At 33.3% G+C, this 22,236-nt stretch overlaps 1 protein-coding gene across 1 annotated transcript; it reads right to left on the reverse strand.

Moving 5' to 3' along the window:
• Positions 1–1,390: 1,390 nt before the first annotated feature.
• LOC141648607 (anthranilate N-benzoyltransferase protein 2-like) lies at positions 1,391–5,549 on the reverse strand. Its single transcript, XM_074457335.1, has 2 exons — positions 4,886–5,549; positions 1,391–2,079 (listed from the first exon to the last, which is right to left on the reverse strand). Exons 1-2 carry the CDS (start codon positions 5,547–5,549, stop codon positions 1,391–1,393), a joined length of 1,353 nt encoding a protein of 450 aa, XP_074313436.1.
• Between the last annotated feature and the right edge of the window lie 16,687 nt (positions 5,550–22,236).

Raw genomic sequence — 22,236 nt, forward strand, 5'->3', positions numbered from 1 at the left:
ACTTACAACACGGAGTCATCACGGGGGTGATGTTATTTGGAATGATGAGTTTGTACATCAATTTTTTGAGGAAGAGTTTGCTACGAGTATTTTAGCAAAGCCTATTTGCGAGACACGGACAAAGGATGATGTTTATTGGCTGCATTCTCAGGATGGACATTATAGTGTGAAGAGTGGTTATGGGGTTATTTTTGCGGAATATATGGACCGAAAAGGAACACATAAGGATAAGGTGAGGATTTCAGAGGATGCGCGTAACTTTTGTAAGAAGACTTTGTGGGGTTTTCCTGGACCACAATCTTGGAAAATTCTTTTATGGCGAATTCTAACGGATACTTTGTCAGTGGGTTATAATTTTTTGAAAAGGAATATTGTTCTCGACCCAAAGTGCAAGTTGTGTAAGATGGATGTTCTCGCCATGGAAACAATGGAACACCTGTTTCGGAACTGTCCTGTGTCCCGTCGGTTGTGGGCTAGCTCGGAGATTAGGATTCGCACTAGTATGGATTCATATCTGAGTATTGAACAATGGATTATTAGCTGGATTACATATTTGACGAAAATGGAGGCGGCGGAAAAAGACTAGTCCGGTTTTTGGCTATGTTATGGTGTCTATGGAGTATTCGAAACCGGGTTCTGTTTCAAGAAATGGAGTTCCATCCCGCTATGTTTTATAATTTATTGACACAAATTGTGGGAACGGCTGATCAGGTTATTGAAGGGACTCAAAAGGTAATTGATATGGGTGGTGCCACTATCACCTCGTCGCAGATGGAGAGTCATTTATGGATTCGAGAGAGTAAACCTATCTGTCTTGTAGGTGAGATTAGACATTGTGATTATGTTCGGGTGATGGTTGAAGCGGGTTGGAAAGGGAAGGACATTGCGGGAGTTGGCTGGGTCACTTTGTCTGCAACTGGAGAACATATTATGACAGCTGAAAAAAGGATTAAAGCCGAGTCCGCTTCACAAGCAGAAGGGCTGGGTGTACGTTTGGTTCTTCGGTGGGCACAGGATAAGGAATTCGCCACTTGCAGGTTTCGACTGATTGTTTTTGCCTTGTTAGTCAATTGGCAGGCGTTGAGCGTCCCCACCATCAACTACAGGCGATACTGGCTGACATAAAGTCTTACTTTCCTTTCTTTCATTGTTTAGCTATTAGTTATATTCCTAGATCGTTTAATAATGTAGCACATGGCCTTGCGTGTAAGGCTATGTTTAGTTAGGTACATCTTCTTTTACAGCTGCCAAAAAAAAAAAAAAAAACACCCAGATGAGTTGCCAAAGAGTAAATAGATGGAAAAAAAACATTTATTCAATACTCTTAATACATAAACCAAATACAATTTACTAAGAAAATACAGTAACAATCAACGACTTTCAAACAACCTCAAAGCTTACATGAGTTTGTCTTAATCATTTTTGGAAAATCATAAAAACATTTTCGAAAGAGTTCCATATGAGGTGCAAATAATCTAATGCCAACATATGTACTATTATCCTTACTTAGGTTTGATATTATCTTGGACTGCCCTTCACATTTAATCTCACCATGCCCGATTGAATCCGGTTTACCCCACCCGAAATCCGCACCAAAAAAATTCAACCTACCCCAATTATTAATCTGAAGATTCGGACACGTCACATAATGAGCACCACGAATAAGAGCCGTTAGATCAGATTGTAATTCCAAATAATCAACAGCCGATCTTAAATACTCAGAATTACCCATTTTTTTAATTGCCTCGTCAATTTTACTGATGGTATAAAATAGTGGATTGTGGATCAACTCACCCGCTTTTGCAACACAACATGCGAAATATAATACATTCCCAAAATACCCTTGAGGTAATGATGGATCTTTTAATCTCGACCGTCCATCTGTATGTAAATATAATTTAACGTCTTGATCATCTGCTAATCCACGAGCTTTGCATGTACTGCGCCACACATGAGCAGCAATTACTTTAAATGTGCTTATTTTGTTGCTGATTGTAGAAATTGATGCACATTTTAAGGTTTTGATCTGTTCTTCAGAAAGTCTGAGGTATTCTGTTGTTGCGACTGCGAGTGTTTCACCTGGTCAAGAATACAATAGATCTTATAAAATGCAATTCATTCATCTATTACTATTAAAGAAATAATTATCTTATAAAAATCGACCGTCTTATATTGGAGGGGGAATGTAGATAACAACCCTCGCAAATAAATGGAACGGAAAGAGTATATTTAACATGAGTATCAAAGAATCGCGTACAATATACATCGCTCTTGACTACGTTTATAAGTAGGTCTAACTAGTTCTAGGGCTTGAATAAGGACAAAATGATAAATAAAAAATAAAAGTAAACAAAATAAAAAACGTAGCCCTAGTCGCCCATCATGCGTTCCAAGAGTTCCTGTGTGGAACACTCAAACCTCCTTTTGAAACGTAAATTTGGACCATCACTACACAAAAAAGTACATGTAAATTAAATTGCATAGCTACTTAAAACACTACACGTGGCAAGGAAACATGGGGATGCTAAATTTTCCCAGACTTTACTTTGTTTTTTCATTTTAAACTAGTTTAGATCTGGCGCAATGCGCGGTATTTATAAAGTTTTTATTTTGTATTATTTAATAATGCTAAACTAAAAACTCATTAATTTTTAATATTTCACGTCATTATTATATTTTGATATGGAAACAAAAAATTGAACTGTAAAATTATTCAAGAAAATTGAGTAAAATTAAACTGTAAAATAATAGTGGTACTCATTAATTGTTCATTTTTCTTGTTATTGTATTTTGTTTTGGGAAAAAAAATTAAAACTGAAAATTAATCAAAGAGAATTGAGTATGTGCTGAATTATATTTTTTTTAAAGTATTTTTTATACCACAGAGCTGATAATTCCAATTTTATAAATTATCTAAATTTTTTTGTCATGAAAGTAATCAAAACGATTTTGAATTTTGTTAACACAAAGTATGAGTCAAATCATTCTTAAATAATAGCATCAATAAAAGATTTAATATTTTATACTTTAATATTATATATTATATTTATTTTAATTAAAATATTATAGTATAGTGTTTAGTGAAAACAATTAAATAAATAGCTTCCTTATTTAAAAAGATGGTTTTTTTGGGGAAAATTTATGAATTCACTCATTCTTTCAGTAATAGGGGATAAGGGATTTAATTATAGCAATGATTGTCTAATGAGCTTGCAGATTTGGTTTTGTTAATATATCCTGAATTAATGAGATAATTATAGCAATGATTGAAGGTATACTTATTTTTTGGCAATGATTGAGGATTTTATACTTATTTTCTGGCAATCAATTTTCAGTAAGGATCATCTGTCCCACTTTTGTGTCTCACTGTGTGTGCCACTCCATTAACTTTTTGACACATCACTTGTTGCAAAATAAAATATTGCAATAATTATATTAATTTGTTGATATGTTAGAAGGTGATTGGAGTGGCACACACATTGGGACACCAAATGGGACAGAGAATCCCCACTCATCAATTTTTACGTTTTTTTTGGACAAGAGTTGATATGCTCTAGATTTAGCCAATAGTAGGATAGAAGGATGTTATACATGTTTTTTGGCAATCATTTTTTATGTTAGACTTGACCCATAGTAGAGTGGAAAAATTAAGCCCAAATAGAAGTTACTCCCTCCGTCCCGGTGAATTGTTATCTATTTCCATTTTGAGGTGTATCATTCATTTGTTATCTATTTCCTTATTGGGTAAATAATGAGCAAGTGGCTAGTGTAAGCAAGTGGACAATAATTTCTTTATTTTATTAGTTTGTTTCACATGCATTGGTCTTTGTGTAAAAAACAATAGATAACAATTGACTGAGACAGAGGGAGTAATATTTTAGGCGGGAAAAAACGTAGAATCGCCTATTCATTTAGTAAGGCCTCGTTTAGTTCATCAAGGAATTTAACTGACACCGGAATTTCCAATTCATGTGAATTATTTTCCTGTATACAAATTCACATGAATTCGGAAAAGTCGTTTGATTGCGTATGTGGGAGTTAAATTCCACAGGGATTGTGAACTACCTAAGGGGGGCTAGGTCATTCAATTCCCCCATTATGTAGGCATTCAAAACTCCTTAGAAAATTAAATGCCTACATTTTGCCTAAAATTTGGCAACCAAACATCCTTCCATTTTTGCAATTCATGGGATTTTAATTTTCCCATGAATTGAAAGGGCGACCAAACGAGACCTAAATAGGGGATTATATAATTTTAATTTTACATATTAAAAATAAATAAGAATTACACCAAAATTCTCAACTTCTCATACTCTATAAAAAGAGACCACTTTCGATATACTTTGAAATAATTTTTAATTTTATTTATTTTCGTGATAAAAACTAAAAATAAAAATTCAACAAAAATCACATTTGAAATTAAATCAAAATAAAATTATGATATAAGGATATAATAAAAATATGTGATGTTAAGTAGGTTAAAGGAGGGCTGCAGGAACAACGGATAAAACAACAAAATTAGGAACTAAGTTTGATAAGTAGGGTAAGAAATACTCCCTCTATTTTTCTATATATGACTTTCTCACATTTTGATACACACATTTCTCTTTTCAATATCTCTCAAATTATATGCTTAAATATGTATATTCATATGAAAGAGTTTTTCATAAGGAATTTAATGGTATAATTTTTATAATTTTTTACCAAATATATTTTTGTAAATATTAAAGTCAAAGGCTTCCCTCGAAAAAGCAAAACGTCATATATTAAAAAATGGAGGGAGTATAAATTAATATTTTAATGTAGGAGCTAGGGTCTAAGTAGGGTTGAAGGAACGACTGATAAACATGGTACACAATAACTACGGAAATGAGGGGCAACTAACCTGACAAGCTCTTTGGTGGTAGTGGGGGCAAAGGAGGTTCATACTCCAAGTGCTTGAAGTTGACTTGGGGCGGGACTTGAGCCCCAAGAAACCCGAACCGATCATGGCAAGGTATAACCTCCGGTTTAACTCCTCTAGCTAAATTTGCCCAACAATTAATAAATTGCATATGAGAAACTCCATCGGCTACATGGTGGTGTGTAGCCATACAAAGGGTAACACCACCACAACTAAATCGCGTAATTTGTGCTATAAATAATGGAAACGAAGAGAGTCCTTTGGAGTAATCGCTCTTAGCGATTAGCTCTTTACGAAATTCATCACTAACATTATCACTTAATGTTGAATTTGTTTCAGCTTCGATAAATAAGACTCCCTTTTCATTACAATCAATCTCGAATCGATTGTCATTGTCATTCATCTTTAGTCTACCGGCCACGGGATAGTATAGCACTAGCGCTTTTCTAAGTGCCCCCTTCAAATTTTCGACATCAAAAAATAATGTCGAAGAATTCGTATTATTATTTGGACGATATATGTACAAAAGATTAGTATGTGAGTAAGGTTGACGTATCATCATGTCTAACTTTGATAGCCAGAGGCTTTGCTTCGGAGTCGCCTCGGCCGGGTACACCATTGTCGATTCAGTTACTCTAACGCTCATATTTGTTGCTTTTGTTGAAAATTAGGACTACGCAAAAATGAATGAATAATGGTTACGTGATACTCCGTATAATGTAGTCTTGGAACTCAACATGCATATCGTCAACTTATTATATAGCACAAATATACATCCATAAAGGAATACACTCAATTTAATAGAGATGCCAATCATTGACACGATCGGAAAATTCGACACAAACCTGACATAAAGTTAGTGGATTAAGGTTAAGACGTTATGACCCATTTAAGTAATTGGGTTGACACGGACACGACATGAAACTTAAATAATGGGTCGGGTTAGCGTTGAGCACTTTTAACACGAACCCGTTATGAATAACCCATTTATTTACAAGAGGCATAATATATTTTGGTTGAAACAATAATCCAACTAAACAATTTATAAAAGCATTTTCCATTCATCGTTTTGGGATAATAGGGCTATAAAGCTTATTTAATTTTATCAGTTTATTGGTTTAAACAGATTAAGTGGATTAAAATGACCTGTTAAAATGACTAAATAGGTCGGGTTGGGACGTTGGGTTATAGAAAAATTAAATGGATTAGGTTATGGTTGAAACAAATAACCCGTTTATGTAATTGGGTCGGGTTAGGGGTGCGGTGGGGCAGTAGTGACCCGTTTAAAATTGACACAGGCACAAACACGGCACTATCTAATCTGTTTGTCAGGTCTACTAAATTACACTATCTAATCTGTTTGTCAGGTCGTGACTCGTAAGCACCACCTCACATAACGTTACCAACTAAGTTAGTTGACATTTGTAATCAAATTTGAACTAGTACGTACTAAAGGAATAACACGAGCGATTTTAATAATGACAGAATTTGAAACTGGGTTGAAGCACCATATTTTATGACTATTAACTAATGTAGTTGACATTTGCAATCAAATTTGAATCGCTACGTACCGAAGCAATGAGACACATGCACTTATTCACACTAGTCGGTGGTTCGGTTATGTTATCATTTATCTCTGATCGTATTAATATTAGTGTCTAATTCGTGAAAATAAGTGATAACACTTATTTATTTCTGTTGAAAGTAGTATATGACTGTGAGATCCCTGAAAAAATCTCCTTTTTTGAAATAAATAATAGGTTGAAGTCGCCAGTAGGTTTTATAAAAAAAAAAACATACAAAAACAATTTTAACGGAAAATACCTCTTTTGATCCCTGCCATGGGGACTGATCCGTCATTCCCGTCTGAACCAAAGATTACGGATTCTGGGGTAAATGTACGGTCAGGGAAGGTGTTAGGCACCCGGACCGCCCATCAAACTGACGGCCTCTACTATTTATTTGTAATCAATCAATCAATCAATCAATACTATATATTAAATCCAGAAACCAAGGGATTTTAATGTAATTAAAGAAAGTTATACAAATTAATTATACTATATAGTTTTAAATCACTAGCACCGTGTGATGGACCCGATTAAGGGATCTCAATGCAAATATTATATAGTTAGGGTTAAAATTAAATTATATAAAAGCTTGGTAGTTTTCCTAAACATTTATAATAGACTAAAACATGGTCAATTTCCTTAAAATAAAATAATTCATTAAGATGGTCAATTTCCTTAAAATCAATCAATCAATACTATATATTAAATCCAGAAACCAAGGGACTTTAATGTAATTAAAGAAAGTTATACAAATTAATTATACTATATAGTTTTAAATCACTAGCCCCATGTGATGGACCCGATTAAGGGATCTCAATGCAAATATTATATAGTTTGGGAAAGTTATACAAATTAATTATACTATATAGTTTTAAATCACTAGCCCCATGTGATGACCCGATTAAGGGATCTCAATGCAAATATTATATAGTTTTGGTTAAAATTAAATTATATAGAAACTTGGTAATTTTCCTAAACATTTGTAAGAGAGTAAAACATGGACTATTTCCTTAAAATAAAATAATTAATTAAGATGGTCAATTTCCTTAAAATAAAATAATTAATTAAGATGGTCAATTTCAAGGAGACTAAAAGAAAGAAGATGCTTGATAATTTTTCTAAATATTTATAGAAAACTAGAAGATGGTCAAAATAATTAATTAGTGTATACATGCACACTTATGGTATTAATCATTATCATCATAAAATTATATATTAAATTTAAAATCTATGCAATTTTATTAAACTTTATAGTTTATTAGATGTATAGAGATGTTAATTATTTAACATACAAAAATATAATATAATTGCGTTATAAATAATTCAAGTTAGATTCCATAATATATAATTAATATTACATAATTCTTTCGATTTGATTTAACGCATATATGTAATATATTTATATAAATATATAATCTTCTTAAAATTGCATGCCTAAGTAGTAAAGTAAGTCAGTAAAGAAAAGAATTGTAGTAACATTGGATATAGTTATATGATAGTAATCACTCATTTGAATACTAAAATAACAATATTATCAGCGAGATTAGTGAAAGTGGTAGAAACAACAACGGAAGTAGTGAAATAATCAATATTAATGCGGCGATAGTGAAAGTAACAATAATTATGACGGGAGTAGTAAAATTATCAATATTAATGCGGCAGTAGTGACAGATAATAATTACGGCGAGAGTAGTGAAAGTAACAATGACTACGGGCAAGTAGTGAAATATTATTACTATTGTTTCATTAATAAGAGTAAAATATTAATAGCAGGAGTAGTGAATTTGTCTCAAAATTTATTTCATCGTAATTTTAGGATATGTCATAGAAAAATATATTAATGATAAATTTATGGGTTATGCAACTTTAAGTAATTGTATTTAATGAAAAAAAATATAATGGTAAGTAGAGGTAGCCCGGGCGAAGCCGGGCACCAATACTAGTACTATATATTAATTCCAGAAACCAAGGGACTTCAATGTAATTAAAGAAATCTATACAAATTAATTATACTATATAGTTTTAAATCGATAGCACCGTGTGATGGACCTGATAAAGGGATCTCAATGTAAATATTATATAGTTTTGGTTAAAATTATAATATAAAGATGCCTTGATGAAGAATATTTATGGAAATTACATTAAATTAAAGTAATTAAATTTAGAAAACACAAGAATATAGTGATTTTCTTTAAAATTAACATGCACCACTTATGAAATTAATTAATATCATCATAGAGTTATACATTAAATTAAATGTAGTAAAAGTAATAGTAGCAGTAACGAGATTAATAAAATTAACGGTATTAATGTGGGAGTAGTGATAGTTATAATAATGATAGAGGGAGTAGTGAAAGTAACTACGAATGTAGTGAAAGTAACAGTGGTAACAATGAGAAAAAGTATGAATAATTAAATAACCAATCGACTCAAGGAAATATTTTATTTATTTAAATACAGGTCGGATAAAATTAACGGGAATAATGAATTTAACAGGAAAAAAATAGAGGAATTAGTAAAAGAAACAATAGTAACCACGGGAGTAGTGAACGTAATAAGAAAAAATGTCGTAAAAGTAATAATATTAATAGCGGGGTAGTGAACATGTCTCATAATTTGAAAATAAATTTTACATTTCATCATAATTACAAGATATGCCGTAGAAAAATATATTACAAATAGTAAACGTGTGAGTTAGACAACTCCAACATATTTTATTTCATTGAAAATAAAATTTAACGGTAAATAGAGGTAGCCCGAGCGAAGCCGGGCACCAAACCTTGTATTATATATTTGACGAAAATAAGACAAAGAAAAGAAAGTTAGAAACAAACTTTATACAATTATTTACAAGCACAAGTTAACTAGGTTAGTTTATATACAATTATACAAATAATACGATAAATTGATGCAACCGAATTATGAGAACTGAGTTATCAGAGTGACTGTAAGATTAATTTTTCTTGTTTTATTGACATGTTTGTGCTTACTCTTTTTGTAGACCGGTTGACATGACTTTTCGATGTGTGATGACGATATATATGGATTTCTATAATGGATTACAAAATGAGGTTTTTTTAAAAAAAAACATAGAAACGATTTTTGTAAGAAGTCGATTTTTGTTATAAAAAAATAGAAAATAAGAGCTCTATCTTTCATGAAAAAAAAAAAAAAACTTTGATTTGTGAAAGGAGAAAGAAAACTCAAAAAAATTGAAAACGGGTATTTTAAATACTACTCCCTTTGTCCCGATCATTTGTTGTTCTTTTCTATTTTAGGGTGTCTCAGTCAATTGTTGTCATTTCTATTTCAAGAATGAATTTGATAAACAATTTGATCATTCACACTCAATTTGTTTCATATGTCAATTAGTAATTGCCTCCCTCTTTTCTTGATTTTTGTGTTAAAAATAAAGGATCCGGGACGGAGGGAGTAACTTTTTATCATCATGGCCTTGCGGATGTATAACTAGCATGTACACAGGCCAAACGAAAATTTTGGCTAATTAACAATTTTTTGCAATTTAGATTCTCTCCATTTCTTCTCCTCTCCATTTCCTTTCATTTCCTTTTAACGGTCCGGATTATACTTTACTACGATCTAATGGTGCAAGTGATAGATGAGATAAATGTGGAATACTAATATAATATGGGATTGTGAGAGGAAATGGACAAGAAATGGAGAGAAGGAAATGAAAAGGATCTTTGCTCAATTTTTTGTTACGGAGCAATAGAATATGCATGCCTACTCTTTTAGTGTAACGACTGATGGGTTAAATGCTGATGTGGGACCTAAATGCAAACGCCTCATTCAATATTCATTAGAACAAATTCTCATTATAGACGGAAGAATGGGAGATATCCGTTTATAGTGACGGGTTAAATATTGATACACTTAAAGTATAAAACAAGCAACAAGTTAAATGGTGGGCCAAAAATATCATCACTTTAAGGATATTTGACCCATCTTTCACTTTATACGGATATATACGTCTATAGTGAGACTAATTGATTCATTAGATAACAAAATTTTGACATTTAATATGCTAATATGGAGATGGCGAGATAAAGTGTGGCTAGGTAGTGTAAGACTTAGTCGGTCGAATGAACATTCTAAGTATACAACGTACTTTATCGAGGGTGAATTATGGTAACTTAAAATGGCGTATATTGACTTACGGGAAGCTTACACTTTTTTTTTATACAATATGTGATACAAAGACATTAAAAAAGAACAAAAACGAAAAAAAAAAAAAAAAAAAAAAAAAAAAAAAAAAAAAGAAAAAAACGTTAGAGGACGAGCATAATATATACGAAGTACGTAAGAATTAATATCAACACAGCAACCAAATTCAGAGAAGATGGAAAATTAGAAAGTTAGTCTTGATATTTGTGTTTGTCAAAATGTTTGCTTCTGTGAAATTAATATGCATTGTGCATGTATGCCACGACCAATTTCGGCAATTTGATTAGTATGATTGACAATACATACAACAGTAGGATGAAATTCCATATAGGTCAAACAGAGTAGTAAAATATTGAGTATATTACCTTTGCTCGGCAAGAAACACGCACATGTCAAATTAGTGGAAGTAGTCAAATCCATACTACATTACACGCGTACGTGACCGTTTAATAGAAAGCCAACCACATACAATTATTTACAAGAACATACGGAATACAACACAAAATCTCATTATAAACGGTATATAGGGGCGGACCTAGGGGTGCGCACAGCACCCCACGTGCGTACCCTTAGTTGATTCAAATTTTTTTTTTTTCGTAAAAAACAGGCTAAATAAAGCTATATACAATCCGCGTACTAAAAGAATTTGTATTGGGAGAGTGGTTCAGTGGATAGAACAATTGCCTTTCGTGTAAGTGGTTGCGTGTTCTACTCCTACAAAACACAATTTTTTTTTTTTTGTTAATACTAGTTTCCATAATACACATCTAATATCTTTATCTTTTCTTGTTTATCTTTTCTTGTTTATTTTTTCTTCCTAATTTTTTCTTCCTTGTTTATCTTTACCTATTTTTTTTTAATATCTAGTTTCCATTATAGGCATCTAATAATATCTTCCCTTATTTATTTTTTACTTCCCAATTTTGGAATTTAGGTTTTTAGTTTGAAATTCTCTTTAATAAATTGTTTCTATGAATGTTTTGTAATTTGATTTTGAATGTTTGTTGTCTACTTATGATTTTAACGGTGGTAGTGCTAATAATCAAGTTAGAGATTCGAGAGTAATAGACTTTCTTCATTAATAAAAACCTCAATGGTTCAAAAGATTGAGAAGGTGAGCATAAAAATTAAACAAAAAAACCTATAAAAATCCCGATTAATATATTTTCTTCAATATTTAATAAGATATATTTTAACACGAGGATTAACCTTTTGTGGACATAATGAAGCGATTTCAAGACATGAGATCTCATCAGGTTAGTATATGTAAGGTTTTTTACTTTTTTAGTATATGTATTTTTTTTAGCGTGTTGTTTAATATTTATACGTTTTATTATATTATTCGGATTATTTTTCAGTTGTGCACTCCCATTCTAAAACTTTTGGGTCCGCCACTGACGGCACATATCCGTCTATAACTAAAGACGGGCCAAATACAATACCACATTTCTAATAGAACAAGCAACAAGTGGGGTGGTGCGGGCCAAAAATGTGACCACTTTCAAGCTATTTGACCCGTCTTTAACTATAGACGGATATATCCGTCTATAGCAAGTAGGGATGGCAGTGGGTCGGGGACCCGACCCAGACCCTAAAGGTCGGACCCTAATGGGTCGGGTATGGGTCTCATTTTTTCAGACCCAATGGGTAGGGCCGGGTATGGGTCTTAAGAAAATATTTCGGGTCCGGGTCCGAGTCTAAGTTATGAGATCCATACCCGACCCTTAGACCCTTTATTAAAAAAAAAAAATCAAAATCACAACTTTTCTGAATTCATACTGGCAGATGGCAGATCGTAGAAACCAAAGCATCTAAAGTCTCTTTCTCTTCGCTCATCCCATAAAGTGATAAAACTCAACCAAACTCTTCTGACAATACCACCACTCCACCACTGACACAAGGAAACCACCACCACAACAGTGATACGCGACTGATAACCACCTCTCTAATAGGCGGCGACCGACAACCACCATTAACGGCAGCCAGCGACGGTCAGATGTAGACGACTATCAAGTACGGTATTGATTTTAGGGTTCCGAGTTTGATTCTTTCACATGTATTTGGAGGTAAAATTAATTTAAGTCTTCTCTGTCTTTCTTAATCTCTTTGATATGTATATTGGATTTGGTAGTCTACAATAGAGATTAATAAACTCATAATGTTAAAGTAGTATGAATTTTTTTTTTAATATTATAGACCCCATAGTTGTTAATCCTGTTATTAAAGTGGCTGAAACTCGGACCCGAGGGTAGACCCAAACCTGACCCTTACCCATAGGATCCGGGTATGGGTCCTTAAATTTTAGACCCTTGCGGGTCTGGGTCAGGTACGGGTCCAAAGGAAAAATCTCGGGTCCGGGTGGACCCGACCCAGACCCTATCCATTGCCATCCCTAATAGCAAGACTAGTTGTATATACAATTATACAAATAATACGATAAATAAAGAAATAAAGAAAATAAATGAAAGAGTAAAGTAAAGAAAACTTATTTGAATTGGTACCCTCAAGCCTATTTGGATTTTGACTATGAATGAATTTCGACTTCGTCGTAAATTAACGGCCCTTATGCGCTTATATGGATTGCGACAATTTTATTGTATATGGTTTGATTTTGAAATTGATGGAATTGTATATTTGAGACGGTATATGGGAGTATGGATCTGTGGAGTTGACCTTGTGTGTCTGTCGGCTATTTATACTAACTAATCATTAGGCCGCGCCCTAACGGGCGCAGTGTTCTATTGGGTTACGATATCGTTCATCTCCGATTGTATTAATATGAATTAGTGATAATACTTATAACAGAATGAGAATACAATTCAAGACTCAAGAGAGGTACTAGGGTAAGTGTGACAAGAATTGAATTGGGTAAATGTTGAATTGGAAAAAAAATTAGGGGATTTGGTTATGTGAGATTAATTTTTTTTTTATGGGAAATTGGGAAAATTGGGTTTTTTATTGTTTGTTTGGTAAAAGGTTTTTGTTGATGTTGTGGTCGCTGCGTGGGGTGGTGGTGGTTGGAGAAGAAAAAAGGAAAATTGAAGAAATGAAGAAGAAGAAGAATTGATAATTGAAGAAATGAAGATTAAACAGAAAAAAAATGAATAATGGGACCTACATGGTCACCAGTTTAGAAACCTGTATTAACAGGTCAAAAACGGGGTCGGTCTAATACAAGTTAAATGAGGTCAAAGACGAGAATATTCTCAATTAAACATTAGGATAGATTAATATGAAAAGAGAGGGCATAAGATAGATTATTCCCATGAAAAAACCCTATTATAAATCCCGTTCTGATAGAACCTGAAATTTGGGTGAACCGAAACGGACATAATCTACCTGAGACTAAACTTATAATTTATCACAGCGCTGTTTGTTCCAGCTTGAACCGACCTAACCCGACTTGTTATCCAATATTGACTCAACCCCAGATGAATGACTCGATAACGAATTAGCTTAATAATGGTGAAAGTAAGACTAAATTGACATTCATCTTAATTGTTTTCACGTAAAGATAAAATAAATAATCCTGTACGGAAAACATTGCTTTTACTTGAATTTACTATCCAAAATCCAAATGCATAAGGTAAAATATATGGTGAAAACCTGATTTGATACTGACAAGAATCGAACCTGACTCGACTTGTTATATGGCGATGACTCGACATGAATTATAAATGGCCTGAACCCGTCATTGCCTCAACATAACCAAAACAGATATGACCTCACACGCTTTTAGCCGAACCATAACCGACCCAAGTCACTCGATTGTCACCTTTTCCTGTAACAACACATTCGAAGCAAACTAATAACTCGATCTAACTAGAGTATATAACACGTACAAAATGGTATATCCGAACAAACTCACTAGTAGAAAAAACCCCTATCACGACGCGGTTATTTTGGCGGTTTTGACGCGAAAAGCCCAATAAATTGGCGAGAACGAAATTTTTATGCATGTAGGAGGTCTATTGTGGCGGTTTATGAAGGAAATGTAGATTCATATACATACTAACATACTCATATATGTCGAAATTAATTTGTCATAAAATTAAATGTGGATTTTATGCATGCAAACAATATAATAAAAGAGAAAAAATCATATCCTTACATTGAAATTTCGGTTAAATGGGCACAAGAGAGATCACCTTTCTCTCTTGTTCTTGAGCTTTTCCTTATGGAAGAACAAGATCCAAGTGTAGGATCTCTCCCTAAGCTTTATACCCAAGGCTTTCTCTTAATTTAATTAATATTACAAATACTAGTATAATATTAATCAAGTAGAAAATTGAACCAAAATATTTATAAAACACTTATATATTTCGGTTTTTGGGAGGAAGAAGATGGGAGTTTTTATCTCTCTAAAAACTCTTATTTTTGATTGTGTGTAGAAATGAATAATACAACCATAACATTATAGTGTATATGTCAAAAATAAGAGGAAAAACCAAGTGGTTTTTCCTCTCTAAAAAACCGGCCAAGAGGAGGTGGAGATGAGCCAATGCATGGACTCATTTGTCTTCACAATGCACCATAGGCTTGCATGGCTACTAAAGCAAAACAATCATTATGTTTAGCTACTAATTAAACAATTAATTAGCTTAAAACTCCTCCAATTTTCGGCACTTATAGTTAATATGGATTCCATATTAATTTTGTCAATTGTCAATATGTTACATGTCACATGTCACATAAACTTGTTATGTATTTTTATCATATTAAAAATCAACGTATTAATAAAAATACGTCACATACAAAAATCGACTTAGTAATTTCATAATTACTTGTGCCAAAAATTTTACCAATTTATAAATCACAACAGATTGTATTTATAATAATTCATTCAATTCCGATTGTTTCTTTAAACAATTATTTCATCCGAGTAATGATACAATTCAATTACTCAGACCGTATCTTATTTAATCACATTTCAATATGATACGTAAATTTTACTTCCAAAATCGTCCGTCAATTTTCAAGTAATAATTAACTCGCAACATTATACGATTAATTAAATAATCAATTAAGAGTGTTGCCCTATAGGTATGACCTAGGGGGTCAACTGATCACCACCGTCACACGACAGTAATGTCAAACTCTAGTCAGCCAATCATTACCGATATATGTTGACCAGTTGACAGTAACAAAAATTACTTCCCAATTGTATTCTATATAATGAGATTTAAACATGTGATCATCATGATCAACAGTCGTGATCGCATTATTGTCGGAGGACACATGTTCCAACAATCTCCCACTTGTCCTCGACAAGTGTGCGTCACCAATTCTCTTGTCCTATTACTATCTCCCACTCAATGCAAGGTGTCTTTCAGGTCGTACTTGCAAGTGATCATATCGAGAGTGGTTTCCTCGATCTGGAGAATAACTGTTTGACCGGACTTATCTATCATAGATACTTTCCGAGCGTGGCCACGCATTTCCAGTTCATTACTCCTCGAGTGGCCCTGAGATATTGTTATAACCCTGACTAGGGGTGGACAATTCCTATCGCACTCATTCCCTTCGACTAGCCACAGCCATCATAACCCAAAATATGCCCACTTGACCCCATTTACGAAGGTCGTAGTAACACAAATCAAAGTTAATCTGAAATTGTGCCATCTTAGGCGAATAGTCTTTAGTCAAAAGAATCGACTCATTTGAATACTATAGTAGCTCTCGCCACGACCAGGCTATATAAATTTTCCAGAACTCTATAAGCGGTCATTAGGCCCGACAAAATGTTCCTAACAGTCTACCTATGTGATCGATTAGTCATCTCACATGACTCTATGGCACTTGAACTTGCCATCAATCGCATCACACTCTAGTCACTTCGAGACGTCACCTCATACAAGTAACTATGGGCAAATACAATGTTAATCCGTGTTCACTTTAACGGGGTTCAATTGTCTCTACAACCCGTTTGGATACAACAAAGTACAAGGTGAGTTAATAATAACTCAAACGACAAATGTCGACATCACACTCGGGTAGTCAATATCATATTACAACCTTGTGATGTTTATCATAAGTGTAAACACTTATTGATTGCAATAGAAGTTTAACATCCCATGTGTCCATGTGTTCAAACTTCTTACACTTGCATTTTCCTTCACATTCATGTTCTCTCTCATAGCATGAATCTTACCAAGTACACATCAAGGTTCCCGACCTTGGTTTCGGTTCCTTAACTTGAAAGAACTTTCTTATCGATCATCTCATAACGAACGAATTTGCGATGAATAATACAACTTGTACCGATCAAGTAGTCCATCCACACACAATGCACTAGGCATATGTTTTGTAGAATCTTGTAACAATTGACAAGATTATTTAGCTTAGCACTTCTCACAAGTCCTAGCTTTACTAGGAAAGATTGTTTTTGAATAACCTCTTATTCAACCAAGCATCTTTCCAAAACTTCTCATTTCTCTTTCTGGGCTTGAAAGATTTGGGATTCTCATAAATCCTCATATGTGCTCGGATTTTCTACAATATGTGCAACCTCTTGACACACAATAGAATATTCCGTCAATCACTGAAATCGCTCATCGGATTCTACTCGAGAATTCATGACGTTTCTATTATGGCTCACAAATCAATCATCATGCTCTTATGCATATGATTCATAATTGGACATGTACATGATTATTCTAATGGCGGAAACATTAGTTACTAATAATCATGAGATCAACCGTTTTTAGGTTCAATGAACTACCATGACTGCTAATGGTAATCCCATTTTCATTCATATGAATAACCTATGTATATGTTGATACGATGTGTATCTCTTAATACTAATCCAACATCCCTTGATGTAATTGGATTCATCATAGTCCGTTTTCATCCAGAATTGAAAACTCAAAAGCTTCTTTATGAAAGAAGGTATTAGCTCGTCATTCTTTAATGAGTGATGAGTTGTAAACATTCAAGGATGATAGCTCCCACTAAATTCCATGTCTTCACATGAGAATTTCTTAACTCCCACTCAATTCTACACATTTCGAAATTGACTTCTCAATCGAAATTTATTCAAGAATTGAAATATAAATTGCATTGCCAAGTTATTAAGATAGAACCATATATGTTCCCATCATATCCTTTCAAAATACCTATTTTGAAGTGGTCTTATCTTAACCTTACGGAAAGAGATTTTAAATCTCCAACACACCCATGTCATAATGATGTGTAGTAATGTCATTTTCAAATACAAACAATATTTAGAATACGTCCTTCGCAAATACCCTTTTGGAAGGAGGTTTAACCATTTCATAGTGAGGTTAAGCAATGACATTTGCGTGGTTAAAATTTTGGTCATTGAAGATATCGGTATATCAATTTTTCAACTCGATCATAACTAGTATGTTACTTTGATTCATTTAGGCTCTTAAGTAAATCTCATGGTTGAAACTATTGGTCAAATGTTTCATAAACTTAGTCAAAAACTTGTTAAGACTTTACATTAGTCATTTTATTCCAAAACTTCTTTTGGTCTCCTCGTGTAGTTATCTTGAGAACATACTCTTATGATTATTACACTTGGTCTCTTTAGTCATATAGAACTAACTTGAGACCATAGATCTCATCTATTCGGCATACTATGTAAATAGATATACCTTTATTCAAATCATTCTCTCTTGCGTAGATCTTCATATACACAAGTGTTGTGTCCTCATTTTTCTCCTACTCTATCTTTAGAATAAATACACTAAACATTCAAAGATAGCATATGAGACACAAATTAATGATGTTGAATTATAAGGAGAACTATCTCATAGATAGACTAATAGTTATTGATTTTATATGTGTACTTGGTGATTGACATACCTTTAAGAGAGTTCATAGACTCAAAATCTCTTTATAAATGATCATACACACGCCTTAAGCATGTGGACATATAATGAAACCCGTCATTATAATTGTCTATTAGATCACCTTAAGTGAATAATCTTATGTTTCAAAACGCAAGCATTTTAAAGTTGAAATTTAGAACATTAAAAAGGATAAATGATAAAACGGGTGACTTGGGTTGCAAACCAAGTCACCATCATCCAAAATACAACTCATTATCCAAAATACTTTTCCATGTCGAACACGGAAACTTAAAGTTCTAAAAATTTAAAACATAACTTTAAAATAAGACAATGAAAAACAAAGCTCCACAAAAGCTATCCTTAGCTTCTCCATGGTTTCTCATGCTTGTTTTTCTTTTCCCTTGTCTTTGCTTGGTGGAGGCCCTATTTACAATAAAAAGGGAGATACATTATCACAACTTTGCATCATAATACCATAGTTGAATTAGAAACATAAAAGAAGGTTAGTCATTTACCTACTGGAGTGATCTTTCCAGCTTTGATATCACCAAGGTATTTGGAACAATTTCTTTTCCAATGACCCATGCAATTACAATAATGGCATTTATCAAGAGGACCCTTCTTGACTTTGGATGTGCTAGCTTCACAAGACTTAGCTTTGGTGAATGTGGGAGCTTGCTTTTTACCCTTATTTCCACTCTTCTTGAACTTCCCCTTACTCTTTGTGCTTATGTTAAGCACATCTTTGGGAGGGTTCACATTTAACCCCATGTCCCTCTCGGCTTGTACAAGTAACTTGTGCAACTCCTCAAGAGACACATCCTTGTCTTGCATGTTGAAATTCACCCGGAATTGCACATATGCCTTGACTTTGGACAAGGAGTGTAGAATCCTATCTACGATGAGTTCTTTGGGGATTTCAACCTTTTGAATTTTCAAGGTCTCGACAAGCTCCATGAGTTTGAGCACATGAGGGCTAACCTTTTGGCCCTCTTTGAAGTCGAGATCAAAGAATGCCGCGGCCGCCTCATATTGGACGATCCGCGGAGTTTGTGAAAACATGGTCACAAGTTTGGAGTAAATCTCATTAGCATTGCCCATTTTGAAGGCTCTCCTTTGGAGGTCCGCCTCCATCGCAAATATCAAGACATTTTTCATTGCGGCGGACTCCTTTTGGTAAGTCTCATAGGCTTCCCTAGTGGCCGCGGTGGACCTAGTGGAGGGTTCGGGTGGAGAGGCCTCGGTAAGGTAACGAAGCTTGTCGTCACCTTCGGCGGCTAATTTGAGTTGGGCATCCCATTCGGAGAAATTTGACTTGTCGTCACCTTCGGCGGCTAATTTGAGTTGGGCATCCCATTCGGAGAAATTTGACCCATTCTTTTCAAGTTTACATCGATCCATAAAGGATCGTAGCCAAGACGAACTAGCGAGTGGTGTAGCATTAGGAGTTGGTGTTGATGTTGCCATTTGTTATGAAAAACAAGTGGTCTACAAAACAAAATATAAGGAGTAAAACAATTGTCGTTTTAATAATACTCGTAAAAATGTATGATTTAAACAAGTTTTATGCATTTTTCTAGTGACCTCTACCCAACTAGATAAATGATTCCAAGACCCAAATTCATATCGACTTAGGCACGGGGTAGCCGATGAAACCTTTATCAATATAACTCGGTGGATTAACTTTTAATCGATTTTACTTTTAGAACTCTTGGTCGATAAAATTACTCTAATATTTATCTATAGCCCAAAACACATCAACAAGGGCACGGGGTAGCCGATGAAACCCTTATCGATTACTTTTGTTGAGTTCAATCCAAATTTCGAATAAATGTGTCCATTATCCAAACCCACATTAACTTAGGCACGGGGTAGCCGATGAAACCCTCATCAACATGAATTCGGTGGATTAGACATTTATCACCCACTTCCCCTACGTAACAAGGTTTGTACCCCGGGGTAGCCGAGTGCACTCCCTCGCGAAATAGGTTTTCATGGTTTCTACTATTTGGTAAGGCTATGTCTCAATTAATTGTTTTAGCGAGAGGTCATGTCAATTTATTATCTATCACGTCTTAAGTGAACTAAAGCGGTGAACTACGATAATTTGAATTGACACGGTCGATAAACTCGATAAAATAAGGATGCATGTTTTAGTTATGGCGATTTAGCGATGCATGTGACATAAAATAAAATGCAAGCATAAAGATAAAAAAAAATCCTAGTATGGCCTTTCCTAAAATAGAAAAACTATTTAACTATTACATATTCGGAAACCAACTCCATTGGTCCCTTGAACTTCGGTTGTGGCACGCATCTCGAGGTAACACCGTCTTTATGTATCGCCATTCTTGAAGAAATCCGTCTTTGGGTACTCCGGAATGAATAAAATTACATAATTTCCTATTATACATTTGTAACTAAAATAAAAATAAATCTATTAAATTACAAAACGGTGATACGAGATCACAATAAAAATTACAACCGAATCGATATTCCCATACATTTCGGGAAATACCAATTAAAATCTAAGGCCATACTAAGTAAAATTACATAATTCAAAATTACATGAATTAAAGTTATGACAATCATAAAGAAAATGCAGCATTAAAATATGTATGAACATGCCCAATTTTATGCTAAATCGCCTTTAATTAGCCAATATCGTATATTACTCGGTTTTTACGGATTTGCGTGATTTCAACATTTTATAATCACAAAAATACATAAACTCATATTTATGCATAAGTTAATTACCCTAACCTCTTAGGACTCAAAATTTAGTCTTCACTAATAATTTGACCATAATTAACCCATACTTTATAAAATTGTTCATAAATGGACTAAAAAATACAAAATAAGCTATTAAACTTCAAATAAATCACAAAATTTCAAATAAATTCAAAATTTGAAATTTAAACTCATGAACATTCTGGAAAAATTCCATGACACTCATAATGTTCAAAATCTTAGGTTAAAAATTTCGAAAATTTACCGGAAAAACAATGTTGCGGTTTATCGATTTTTAATAAAATAATCATAAAAACATGGGAAAAATTATTTTCACTAACTTTTAAATTTTAGATCTGAAAAAGATAATAAAATGCAACATTAGACGTTTTTCCTAAGTCATAGATTATGTTTTATTAATTTTCACTAATAATGTCACTATTTATGCTATTTTTCTTCAAAAATTCATAAATCATGCAAAAAGACTTCTTTATAGCCAATTATTTTACACACATCTTGTAAAATTGCATGTGACAACATATTAATTTTCTATGACCAGATTCGAAATTTAACTCATATTAACCTATTTTTCACTTAAATCCGAATTTAATAATGAAAAAAACATTTTTCGAGCATAACAAGTCCAAAAATTATGAAACTTTACAGGTTATTTCAAAATAATATATGTGACAACATATCCAAAAATAAATGGAAAATTCAAAGTATAGCTAATTTTAGACCAAAAATGACATTTTTACTCATAAAATCACATTTAAATGCCATTATTGTAAAATATGAACAATAAAAATCCGAAAAATTAACCAAAATATCCTAAAACATTTTAGGACCAGAAATATTAATATGCATGGATTGATTTCGTGATATCTCATAATAACACAAATTTTACAAGTTTTATTTGTTATTCTTATAACTCGGAAAAACTTTTAACCGATTTGCATGCAAACAACCGTGGCTCTTGATACCGATTTGAAGAAAATGTAGATTCATATACATACTAACATACTCATATATG

Source organism: Silene latifolia, chromosome 3, assembly GCF_048544455.1.
Source record: "Silene latifolia isolate original U9 population chromosome 3, ASM4854445v1, whole genome shotgun sequence".
NCBI classification, from domain to species: Eukaryota; Viridiplantae; Streptophyta; class Magnoliopsida; order Caryophyllales; family Caryophyllaceae; genus Silene; species Silene latifolia.

What these genes read in the sequence shown, in the direction of transcription:
- LOC141648607 (XM_074457335.1), bottom strand. Translation starts at nt 5,549, where the DNA reads ATGAGCGTTAGAGTAACTGAATCGACAATGGTGTACCCGGCCGAGGCG. An exon ending in ACCACCAAAGAGCTTGTCAG is followed by an intron (nt 2,080 to 4,885) that starts GTTAGTTGCCCC and finishes ATTCTTGACCAG; the next exon opens with GTGAAACACTCGCAGTCGCA.